Source organism: Halictus rubicundus, chromosome 11 (genome assembly GCF_050948215.1).
Source record: "Halictus rubicundus isolate RS-2024b chromosome 11, iyHalRubi1_principal, whole genome shotgun sequence".
In the NCBI taxonomy this organism is placed as follows: domain Eukaryota; kingdom Metazoa; phylum Arthropoda; class Insecta; order Hymenoptera; family Halictidae; genus Halictus; species Halictus rubicundus.
Window position 1 is genome coordinate 9566868 of NC_135159.1, and position 12738 is coordinate 9579605.

General features: G+C 37.9%; 2 protein-coding genes across 2 annotated transcripts in view; both read right to left on the reverse strand.

Moving 5' to 3' along the window:
- Positions 1 to 4644, reverse strand: part of LOC143358542 (uncharacterized) — a 41214-nt gene extending 36570 nt beyond the window's left edge. The window contains exon 1 of the mRNA XM_076795723.1: positions 3101 to 4644. Within this exon, the coding sequence (XP_076651838.1) occupies positions 3101 to 4159 (1059 nt within the window). The 5' untranslated portion in view covers positions 4160 to 4644. The remainder of the gene's footprint in view (positions 1 to 3100) is intronic.
- A 1783-nt stretch (positions 4645 to 6427) lies between these two features.
- Positions 6428 to 10770, reverse strand: LOC143358623 (L-allo-threonine aldolase). The gene is made up of 8 exons (XM_076795909.1): positions 10744 to 10770; positions 10441 to 10608; positions 8889 to 9028; positions 8593 to 8644; positions 7710 to 7827; positions 7532 to 7615; positions 7056 to 7460; positions 6428 to 6976 (listed from the first exon to the last, which is right to left on the reverse strand). The coding sequence occupies exons 1-8, from the start codon at positions 10753 to 10755 to the stop codon at positions 6483 to 6485; spliced, it is 1473 nt and encodes a 490-aa protein (XP_076652024.1). The 5' UTR covers positions 10756 to 10770; the 3' UTR covers positions 6428 to 6482.
- Positions 10771 to 12738: the final 1968 nt, after the last annotated feature.

Below are 12738 nucleotides of genomic sequence, written 5' to 3' on the forward strand. Positions count from 1 at the left end.
CCTTCAAGGCTCTTGATACAGCGAGAGCAACAAAACCACGCCTTCCAAGATACTTTACAGAGTGGGAGGACTGAAGAGTACATCATACAGAGAAGACAATAAAACCACACATCTTAAACCATTTCATACAGTGAGAGCAACGAAACTACGACCCTTCGGGGCTCTCCATAGTGCGAGAGCAACGAAGCCACGCCTTCTCAGGCACTTCATACATTCGGAGCAACTAAGCCACGCCTTCCCAGGCACTAAAGGGAGCAATAGGGTCAAGTTTATGAAAATACTTTGCATAGTGATAACAGAACAAAATCACACCTTTTGGAGGACTTACAGACATTAACATTTCGATTCGTAACAATTTGTACAAACTCGGTACAAACATTTCAAAAAATGGCTAGTTCTCTATCTTTTTTACTCACATTAGCCTTCATTGGTAGAGTTGAATGCTGGGCCAAAATGGACCCAGGAACATTAAAATTGAATATTTACGATTAGAAACGAATTCTGTATTTTAAACTGAAGGATCTATAGGACTTTGATCGAGTGGTACAATATCGTTTTTGTGCAGAGCAAAATCAACAAAGGTAACCAGTGTTGAAGTATTAGGGCAATTTGCCAGCGCGATAAATGAATTCGCGCGAGACCCGCGACGACATTAATTCCCCTCAATCAAGATAACCAATGAGTACTTTGTTATCGCGGTGCACATAAACAGAGACCTTGAAGTACCGACTATCCTAGCATCATTCTCTCTCCTTCTCCCACTCTCTCACTAGAAAGGGAAGCTTTGTTATCGCCGAGCTGTAACAATGCCGCCGTCTGCCCCGTAATCTGCAGCTATCGCGAGAAGAAATGCACACCGATGAGAGCTCAAGGTGCAAATGGCAGGTACCTGCAGGTGTGCTCGGCATCATCAAGGTGAGACTCGCATAATTCATCCTTGCAGATGAATGAAAATTTTATCCAGCATGTACTGGAGAACCAAAAATTCATACAGAATATCCAAAACTATGCATATTTCTTACTTCGAATCGAAATTTTGAATTCGAATAAAATTTTTTTAGTTCATTTGGATAATATGGAAAATAGCTATGAATAAAAATTGCGTTTTTTTTTTTGGAAGCCGAAAATTTTAACTTTTTGCATCCCAAATTCTCAGTTGCGTCCCAAAGTCATTTGTATTTTTTAATTATGTATCGCACGTTTAAATTATTTTTAAAAGATTTGCAGGCTCTTTCGAATGATGATGTAAAAATGAAAGAAACAAGGGTAACATGTTTCTCATTTGAATTCTTGGTATGGTAATGCAAGGGAGTCATTACAACAAAGTGATTATGCTCGAATGATTTTCATAATTCATTACGCTGAAATTATTCTAAGTCATGTGGCCGAGTTGCGGTGTTTCAGAGAGCAAATCACTATAAATCAATGTCAAGAAGGTGATCGCACGAACAGAACAATTATCTCCAGTTCGGGAAGTTCAATCTTGTGCAAATTACCTCTGGAAGAGCTACACTACCATTCAAAAGTTTCGACACTGCAACCTTTTCAATTATAAACAATCTCAAAGTTTGTCGTTTCTAAATTAACTACCTTAAAAATTTTGTACGACTACAAATTTTCCAATTTTTTAATTACACGTAACTACAAATTTTCTAATCTTTGAATTTTACAATTGCAGAATTAACTAATTTCAAAAATTAACTACAGAGATTTTAATCTCGGATTTTAGGTTCCAACTCGTCGCATGCGTAAGCATATGGATTCGTTAAAATTCGGAATAATTTTTGGTGAAATTAATATTGAAAATTTAGTAAATGTTGAAAAGATTTGCGAGAGTTCAAAGAGTTGCAAACTTTTGGACTTTAGTGTATACACTGGTCGGTTCAAAGAAACCGTGGGCTAGATGATTATGGCGGCATGATTATTCCCCGAATTTCTGTCCGCGAAAAAAACAATCGTTGATGGGTACTGTGGACGCCGACAAGAAAAAAAAATCGGCAACCTAATTATAGGTTTCAGTAGCTTAGCCTAGCTACATTCCGCATTGTACATTTCAGCAGTGTAGATCATTATTAGTCGATTATGGTGAAAGTAGCTTGTATTATTAACTGCTATCCTAATCCAATTAATCAAAATTTTGCTTCATTTCAATTATATTCACCGCGGAAAATTAAACTTAATATAAACTTGTTTGATCGTAATTTAGTTTTATCGATTAGAGCAATATCTATGGTTATTTTCGACGGGTTCGAATGAATTCTAATCGCGATACAATGTCTCCAACCGTGGGTTTCAAATAACTCCTCGTGACCATAAATCGTCGAACATAAATACAAACATCACTCAAGATCGTTCGGTTGTATTGATACGCACACGTAATCGTGAACTAACTCTCGCTATAGCGCTATGATCTGCTTTTCGAAGGAAGAAAACAAAGAATACACCAAATGTGTATGAATTATAATTAGAATGCGATCGGATCACATTGTACTTCAGATTTCTCATTCAATTAAATTTCAATGTGATTTGTAACCGCAAATTGAAATATAATTACGAAGTACAATGCAATCGAGTCGGAATTGAATTACTACATAATTGAAGTACGATATAATTAAACTATATCGCGATCCAATTTCACTGCAACTCAATTACGTTGCAACTGAATTATACTCCAGTATAGCTACATTGTCATTCAATTACATTTTACTACAATTATTTCGCAAATCAATTCCTCTGTATTTAAACTGATATTATTCAATTATGTTGTAATTCATTTTCACTATATGTAATTCAAGTATAGTGTGAGGCACTTGCAATTAAATTACTTTTCAATTATTTAAACAGCTGACCACTGTATGAAACAGAAAGTAACCAAGTTGTAGCTCTGCTTATTATTGAAATGCAAATGCACAATTAAATATTATAGTATACTTCCAAAATTCTCTGGTTTCTTCGTTCAAAAGGCAAAGTTCCAAATAAAACCAGGATCGTCTTGCAAATAAGAAGACAAGCTGAAACAATTTTCAAGAAACCAAACAGGGTTTTCTCCAACCAATACCTGAAAATCTAAAAAACATTTTCAAATTCATATACCACTTACCTTAACAAACGAGTGGAATTTGACCTTGCTCGGGGAAACTGGGGGACTACGAGGTGGTTGCAGATTGTTCTGTACCCTCAGCAGGTTCTGCACCTCCATCAAACATCCCTTCCTAGCGTATCTGCTCTTGGGGCTAGCCTGAAGATCCCTCTCTATCTTGTTCTTCTTAATCAATTTCAAATTCTCCTTTGCATTCTGCCTGAGTATAATATGAGACAATCTCCTGGAATTAGCCTTGAAATCGTTGACACAAATCCTCCTCCAAGTCTTGGACACCATGCTAATGGAGCAAAGATCTTGTGGCGCAAGATGTGATAGGATTTTTGACACTATCCTCCAATGATTACTCCTATCCCCTAAAAGTGCCAATATATCTACTGTTTCTCTACCAGTGTAATCCGGAGTTGCCCTAGTACGATGCAATAGCACGTTATGAGAGAAATCCAGCCGTTTCGGTTTGATTTCTGCAATGGAAAGTTGACTGAGCTTAGCATTGTCCGCCGAGGTAGGACTGGCCACTCTGCAGCTTGGAGATACAACAATCCTAGGAGCAGGTGGCGGAGTTTTAAGTCTAGGTGCGTGGGGAGTGCTCTGAGATACAACGACTAGCTTCATCTCCACATCCTCCTCTATGGGCTCACAGGCCACAAACGAAGAAGAGGGCACAGTTGGTGAAGGAAAAGGCGACAGCAGCTGCAACCTTGAGGCAGGCGTTATGGGCACTGTGGTCCTCCATGCTTTACGTTTGCAACCCGTACTCTCATTCATAGACTCATAATTATCACTCATACATGACTGGTCCAACAGACTGTCTCTGTCTGAGCTCTCCGATGCTTGGTTTAATTTAGACCTGTACCTTTGGGCGCGTTCAGATTGCAGAGGATCAATTCTGGCTCTGTGATGCCTTTTGTTGCCGATGCAAGACACCCTGGACCTGCATCCTGTGATCACAGGAGTGAATGAATGAGGAGTAAGCGTCAGGTAGCCGCTGTCGACGCTGTCATGCGAAGTGCTCGAGTGTGGCGTCTCGCCGATGTTTATGCTCTCCATCGAATCCATTATTTTTCTCTTAATTCTTTAGATTATCCAATCGACATATTAACTTTGACATTTCACAGATTCGTTGCGCACCGTAAACTCAAAGTTTCGCTACACTCCCCACTCGCCACGCTCACGTGCGTCGCGCGGGAAACTGGCAGACAACATCGAAGTCACTTCGTCGTGGACAAAAGTTAATGGAGACGGGAAGTCAGTTGTTGTCCTCGGTCTCACTTGTCACTTGTATTTCCGATCGACATTATACGGATCACTTACTGTCTTGGATTATTGTCCGATGATACCATGCAAACACGCGCAACCGGTCCGTGTGACCGTCCGCGGCGACCGCCTCGAGAACTTTGAAATCTGTTTATCCGTTGCCCCACCGCGCAGCTCGCGAACACCGACTGACCAATCCGCTCGGCCGTCTCATCCCGCCGCCAGTTGCCAAGCGCCCCGATTGGCTGAAGCGTTACGAGCCTGCGCACGACGCTGTTGCCTCTCGCAGCCGCCACTTCACTCACGTGATTCTGTTGCTGGGGAGAACTTCTCGGTTAGCTCGGTTACTTCTCGTCCTAAGCGCGGTTACGGCAGTGCCGATTCTGTCCTTCGATGTTTTCTTAAATATAATATACAATAGAAAGATATTTCCTAACGACAAATTACAGGAAGCTGTGGAAGTAATAGAAAGTATTGAGGTCAGAATTTTGAGTAGGGGAAAGTCGAAACGACGATGTTCATGATAATTGAAATTTAAGTAAAATGTGGACTTATTACTGAAGTTTATTTAAATTCGATATAGACAAAAATATGAAAACATGTATTGAGATACTTGTTAGACTTTTCGAAAGTTATTGGCTGGCATGGGATTGACGAAACTGAGTCTGTTGATGACGTTTTAAATTTTTTGGCACTCTGACGTAACGTCTGAGCAATTTTTGCAATACTTGAACAGTTTTGGGATATTTTTAATATTTTTTTGTAGATTTTCTGATGAATTTTTATTTGTTAGGTACTAACGAAATATTTTGGCAATTTTTACGGTTTTTGATTATCATTAAGATTTTAAAAATTTTTATGCATTTTTAAATATGTATGCATATTTGTCCATTTGTGATTTTGCTTATTACATATTGTTGACTTTAGTATTAAGTCCACTGTGCCTTAGTAAATATATATGTAATTATTATGGTTTGTCTTTCGAAAGAGTCATAGTTATAACACTAAATGCGTGTAAACTAATACGTTTTTCGAAATAAATATTTCTAAAAACAATTTTCAACTGATTTTGTAATTATTCCGCTCATTAGGAATTATGCATATAAAGGCCTTTGTTCTGTCGATTACTATTCTAAAATTCAATATTTATAAAACTTTACGAATTATACGACATATTGTGTAATTTCGAGGAAAGATTTTGAAAAACAATATAAAGTCATTATGAAAAGCGAATATACATATTTTTCTTTCTTTTTTTTAAATATTTCCTTCGACTGTCTTTGTAAGTGTTCAAACAGCCCAAAAGTAAACGTTATAGGTAAAGATTAATTTCTATATACGTACAATTCGCAGGTTCTTCTCAAACAAATTCTTTATAATTATTTTACATATTTTTCACCGAATGTCCACGATATTTTCAAAATATTTTTAGCAATACGTTCACCAGAATGTCAGACTTTAGCGAAGTACAGCAAACCATAGACGAAAAATGTTATAGGAGGAATATCTCGAGCACTTTTATGTTATAGAAATTTATAGTACTGACAGCAACATAGACAAGTTATCCCCTGGACTTTTTCATTACCATTTTCGTGGCACAACCATCCTTATCGACTGAAACCGGCACTGTAGGCACCGACGAGATATTTAGAAAGACTGCCAGCCTTACGGGAGAATGTGTCGCTCGAAAAATACGGTGATTTCTACCGCCCTCTAGGATATATTTTGGCTGGAGTAAGAAACTGAAGGCCAACAACGGTATCTCATCGGTGAAGAAGGCCATTAAGAAAATTCTCGTCTGTTAAAAGGTGAATCATCACGGAACCATATCGATTATCAAATGTTAGTGTTGCTTTTCAGATTTAAAAAAACTTTAAACTTCGAGTATCTTATGAACATAATAACTGCACATTTACAATTTACGCGGCGCATTACCGACCGCTCCCAGGACCCACCTGGGACCCACTTGCAAGCTCGCAGAATAGCACACAGAGGCTGACAGTCTCGTCGGTGACGTAATATAAACGAAGGATGTTGTATATACGATTTAGTTCAATGCGATTTTGATACCATTTACCAATAAACCTTTATTGAGTATATACATAATAAGAATAACAAATACTCATCAACTATCGGCACACAGAGTGACCATGACATGCTTAACTTTCTTGATAGCCAACGATAATTGTTTATCCGTAATTTGATGATAGAATACAAACCTGACAGTCGAATCATTTAAAGCCAAGCATTTGACGATTACTCTATCATCTTTGTAATCGTCGGAGATTTGTCGCAAGCGGCTTGCAAAGTTCATGGCAGTGGTAGCACTTTTGTCGATCTTAACAAAAACCATGTTCGTTTGTACTGTGTCTAAATTCACTGAAAAAACTGGTTTTCCTCGAAATATAATACTTAATCCAATATCTTTTATCGCTTTGGCAAATTCAGAGGCTCTTCTATGGTCCTCTTTCAAAAATGGAATCGTGTCCTCGAGAGCGATTAATCCAGCTGCTGCTAGAATACCAACTTGTCTCATTCCTCCCCCCAATACCTTTCGCACTCTCCTTGCTTTTTCTATAAACTCCTTGCTCCCACAGAGCATAGAACCCACAGGAGCACCTAAATCAAGTAATTGGCGGTAGAAACATAGCGAAATATATCTAGTTAATTTTTAAAAGAAAAATTAGGGAATGTGTACCTAAACCTTTGCTGAGACAGAAAGTAACAGAATCAAAGCCTGCAACGATTTCTGCAGCAGTCTTTCCGGATCCGACACTTGCATTCCATAATCTTGCTCCATCCATGTGCAACTTCAGATTATGATCCTTACAGAAATGAATTAATTCAGTGATCCAACTCTGTGGAACTATTTTTCCATTGATTGTATTTTCTACCATGACCAGTTTTGAAATTGGTTCATGATCTCTGTCCTTTCGGAGCATAGATTGTAATTCTTGAATGTTCAATGTGCCATCAGGATTGTTCTGTAAAGGTCGAAGGCTCACTCCTGCCACTTGGGCTGCACCACACTGTTCATGGAGCATACAATGAGCTTCGGTGCCACAGTATGCCTCGCTTCCTCTGACATCGCAGTGATTCATGACTTGAATTTAACAAAATTAATATAAGAAAGGAAATTTGGTGAATTATTAGATTGAAGTATACTGTGCTTACTGGCAATTAAGTTTCCCATTGTTCCTGAGGACACAAATAAAGCTGCTTCCATGTCGAGCATACAAGCTGCTGTCTCTTCCAGTACTATAAGTTCATAATTTAATAAAATATCAATTGATATTAATAGTACTTTTTAGTGTAATACTAACTGGATAAATTTATTAACTGTTATATTTACCTCGAACTGTTGGATCCTCGCAGAAAACATCATCACCAACTTCTGCACTGAACATTGCTTCCCTCATTCTCTTTGTTGGCTTTGTTAACGTGTCGCTTCGAAGATCGATAACATTTTCCTGTAAAAATATATTTTGTATGTAAATTCTCGTTACGAGACAGTGCCAACCTTATAATTTGGAGTCAGTGGAAAAACTCACACCACCGCGGTGAGTGACCGAAGCTCGAAAGCTGTCGCCGCCACAACATTGTCGGCTATGTCGGTGTGAGACCAGAAGACCACTACTAATCCAATTACAGAACTTCTTTATTTTTCGTTATTTTTTTTTATGAAACTTTCACTAACATGTTCGTGGCATTTTTCTGATTAAAATAAAACCAAATATGATATAACTCCGATGATATTTACTTGTGTAATGAACGATGAAAGTCTTCCCACAACAATTAACGGAAAATTAGTGTAAATGTGATCCGAATTATATAGCGTTTAGTATCATTTTAATCAGAATAATGCCACAAATATATTGGTGAAAGTCTCATAAAAAAATAATGAAAAATACAGAAGTTTTGTAATTGGATTAGTAGTGGTCTTCTGGTCTCACACCGATATAGCTGACAATGTGTGGCACACTCCTCGGCGGCGACGGCTCTCCAGCTTCGCTGTCCGTTTCTCCGTGCAACTAGCGCTTAGTAGTCATAGGTTTTTTATGACTTGTAGACGTATATGACTCTTAGGTTTCCAGCGTGCCCTGTGTATTTTAAGTGCGACATTCGGCGAGAACCTCCGATTTCGTATAAGAGTTAGTAAAAAGAACGGCGGGACTGACTCGTAATGAGAATTTACTGTATTTTGAAGTCTACAGAAAAAAATGTTCTACACTTACGACTTTGGTGTCGGCACTGCGATTAGAACTACTACTTTCATAATACATCTTGCTGGAAAAGAAATTAAACAAGCATTTTTTACAATAAAAAATATATTTTGCATATGAAAAGTATATAAAATCAAGTTAAGGGACATAAACTACAGCAAAAATCGAAAGATTTATAGCTGATGAAAGGATTGAGAATAAACAAGAGGATTATAGTATTAGAACTACCAAAACAATTTGTCGTTTTTATCGTTTATACAAAAATTGCAGGTAATTGTAATGTGTATTATCCCATTAGTAACACGTACCACAGGAGGCTGCTAACAACGTGTGAATAGAGAAGTGTCTTCAATCCTACCACCTTGACAATGGATAACGTACATAGAATTCGTCGCGTGTATCCCACACCGCGGTTTCCAATCCAGTGTTGCCAAGTGCTGCTGGCAGACTAAGGACGTTTGCGGAAATGAGAACAGGTCCCCCCATTCATTCGGCCACTCGTGTTTTCCAACTTTGGTCTTAAAGGCTATAGCCGGGTTTGTGAAATGTATCAGATTTTTTTCAGAATTTTAAATTGTCATTAAATGGGGAAAATGGGCCAAAAACTGGATTCTCGATTTTCCTCTATAACTACCCTTACAGATGAGGTATCGGGCTAAAACTTAGCTGAAAGGTCTCTTTTTTGGTAGGCTATCGAATGGCTCAAATTAGAAAAAAATACCGCCAGGGCAGATGTGTCCCCCAAACCCGGCTATAGCCTTTCTTAAGAACGCAACTCAAATCGTCATATTCTTTATTATTGTTGAAAGCATAGCAATCTATCACGCACGCTACTAGAGGGCTAATTAGACGAAGACAAGGCCTGCTAGATAGCCTTATCGCCTTATCTTCTAGCACGCTTAGAACTAAAGCACTTTCCTTCTCTTTCGCTCACTCATTTCTTAGCCGCCAAACTGCGCATGTTTATGCTGTTACGAGCCAGGGCTGCGAGCAACGCGAGAGGCCGGTGAGGAGTTATTACTCCAGGAATATGGTTTCAATTTGTTACTTAAAGTACGCGGACGAACCCAATGCGAAATCGGGGAGTCGCTAAAATTATAGACTTCGGGAAGAACCTGTTGCGAAATCAGGGAGCCTCTAGGACTTGAGTCAAACGCAGACGAATCCGGTGCGAAACCGGGGAGCTGCTAGGAGGTGAGATTTCGTGAACGAACCCAATGCGAAATTGGGGAGTCCGAAGAGAATGAAAATACCCTGAAAATGAAAGGGGGACTCTGTTTAAAATGTTATATCACGTAGGGTCACACTCACATTTTTTGTCATTTCGAATGAAAACCAGGCCTCAGTTAGATTTTCATTAATAGGGGGTTAATGGAAGGTTACCTAGGCTATTTCTATCAGAAACTTAATTAACGGATGCCAGAAGGGAATGCTCTAAAGAATTTCTACGAAAAGAAGTCATACGGTATCTTTCCATTAATAAAAGCAGGCCTGTTGGGACGCTTTTCGTTCTCAGGAAAGAGATTAGAAAATTCTACCACGGGAGAAAACTTCTCCGTACGTAACAATGCAATTTGCAATTTTTGAAGACATATTTTAAGAAAGTGGAGACAAATCCTAGCTTTTTATTCTAGTATTCTAGCTTTTTTTTTAATTTTCAGAAGCCATAAATGCATAAAGATCTGCAGTCTAGTAATAACGCTTACAGCATTCGAATGAAATACTCCTGCAAACGAAAGCTATTACCGTATTCAACGATATCCAACACATACCTTGAGTTAGTTTTAGCTTCACTTGAGGTGCCTAATCGCTGTATCCTTATGGTATGAACTATTGTTTTTACATGCCTCAGTAGCTCACTTTTTCCACCTTTGAAGTTACTCTTGCATGCTTTGCACCTCGCATGATATACATTGCCATCGTACTTTTCCAACCATGTTGCAAAGATAGGTTCGTTGAGCCAATGCTCACAGAATTTCTTCTCGTATACCTTCTTCTTCGCTGATGGCAATGTGTTGTTAGTACTATCTGTTCATAAAATATAAATTATTAATTAGTTGTCAATGTTATTATAGGATTTTATACTTTTTATGGAATGATAAAAAAATAAGAAATAATCAAAAAAGAAAAAAAACACTTAAGAATTGTACATTGAATGCGTACAGTCGATCCCATAAGTCCTTGTCCACTCTTTAAAAGAGAACAACTTCTTTAAAAGTGGATCAAACAACTTGGATTTTTCAGAGAACATAGTAAAATTAGTTAACCAGATGATGTAATGAAGAAATTTTGTAAAAATTTAAATTTGTTGATATTCCCGAGCAAATGCTATAAAGATTGTATTTTCCAACTTTTCTATGTGGGCTTGTATTAAAAATTTATAAAATGCCTTTAATTTCCTCAACTTCTCATATAAAATCCAAATCGTTTGATTCACTTTTAGGAAAGTTGAAGACATAAATAATTTATATTTAATTCCTCTTCGGTCGTAGCGCTTCAGATAGGGATTATTTTGTCAGAAGATTCTCGGACTTCAATGGAAAAGGGTATATAAATAGTTACAAACTTACTTGAACCGACGTTACTCATGTTGCGCAGTCTTCCAACAAAATTCATGTAGTAAAATAAATCGCTGTGAAAATTTCAGAAAGATACAGACATTCTCAGTTGTCAATGTTGTTATCGGTAGCGTTGCCGCAGAACTCCCTCCGTGGGATTACATGACGTCACATTTCGAGGATTATTCCACCAACGTCCCAATAGTGACTCACTACAGGCTCGTGACGTCACTCGGTTCTCATTTCCTCCACTTAGAGACTGTTAGAGACTCTCCAAGTCCAGTCGTTAGACTCTGGATTGCCTCTCCATAAAGGCAGCAGCTTGCAATTTTGGATAGACTCCACTGCAGCTGTTGGGCTTGGCATAAGAAACATGTTCAACGTTGAGATTGATTCACTGTCCGCGATCCTATGTAAATGTTGTTTTGCGAAAGATACCCGACGTTGAACACGTCGCGATGGCATGTATGTAAATTTTACGCGGTAGACAATGATAAAATCGGACGAGTTGTTGGACGATCGCTTCTAAAGTGTAGCGATTACGTCGAAATCATTAGATATAGCTGATCTGAAACTGCATCATATAGTTTGGTTAAGCTATATCAAGAAAACTGTGTGTTACAACGGATTTACTTATCAAGGAAGTAACGAACCACGGGCATCCACTCTTGAACGTGGGGTGCGATTGTAACGTCTGTTTCCGGCGCTGCTGTAGTCGCTGGTAGCGCCGTGATGGCGGGAAGAACCACTTGATGCTGGACCTCCTGTAAAATAAATGAATAATGTAGAAGAACCGAAAATATTAATGATATAACGTTTAATGCGTAGTCTTACTGATGGGTCCAAATAATAGATCCGGGATGAAACACTTCCTTTCCTTATCACACTTATCATCGCACCTCGTCATCAATGGCAACGTGACGTTGGGGAAAGGTACTTATAATTGAACTGCTACATATCATATAATTTTACTGTTTAAATTTTAAATGATATCGTAATTAAAGTTTCGATTGGAAATGGAAAATGATAACAGAACTTTCAAGTTTCGAAAACTCGCGAGATGCGGTTATTTTAAATTTAAATGGTATTGTAATGAAACATTTAATTGGAAAAAAATGATAATAGAATTTAAATATCTTGAGAGAGAGCACAAAGTATGACAATTTTTAACGGGACACCCTGTATACGATTTTATTGTTAAATAGTATTGTAATTCAGTATAGTTTATCAAAAATGAAATTTCCCATTAGAAGTATCAAATTGTTACATTATTCAATGTGAAATAATCTTCACAGTCTAATTTGTTTTTAAATTTCGTTCCAACTGCGTACTTGACGCATGCGTAGTGAAACTTCTCTATACTCCAAGCGTTACTTTACTGTATGCACGATTCAAACACCCATGCGAACAACAAATATTAAAAAACGATAATTTCCAAATGGTGTTTATTATTATCGTATCATAACAGGTAGTATGACTGAAATAAATTCCACGCATACCCTACTGTTACTTTTAGCTTAAATCTTTAAATGAATAGTTTCAAACAGGACGTTTATATGAATTTCACAACTGAAACTAAGTATTATACCGTATTCAAAAA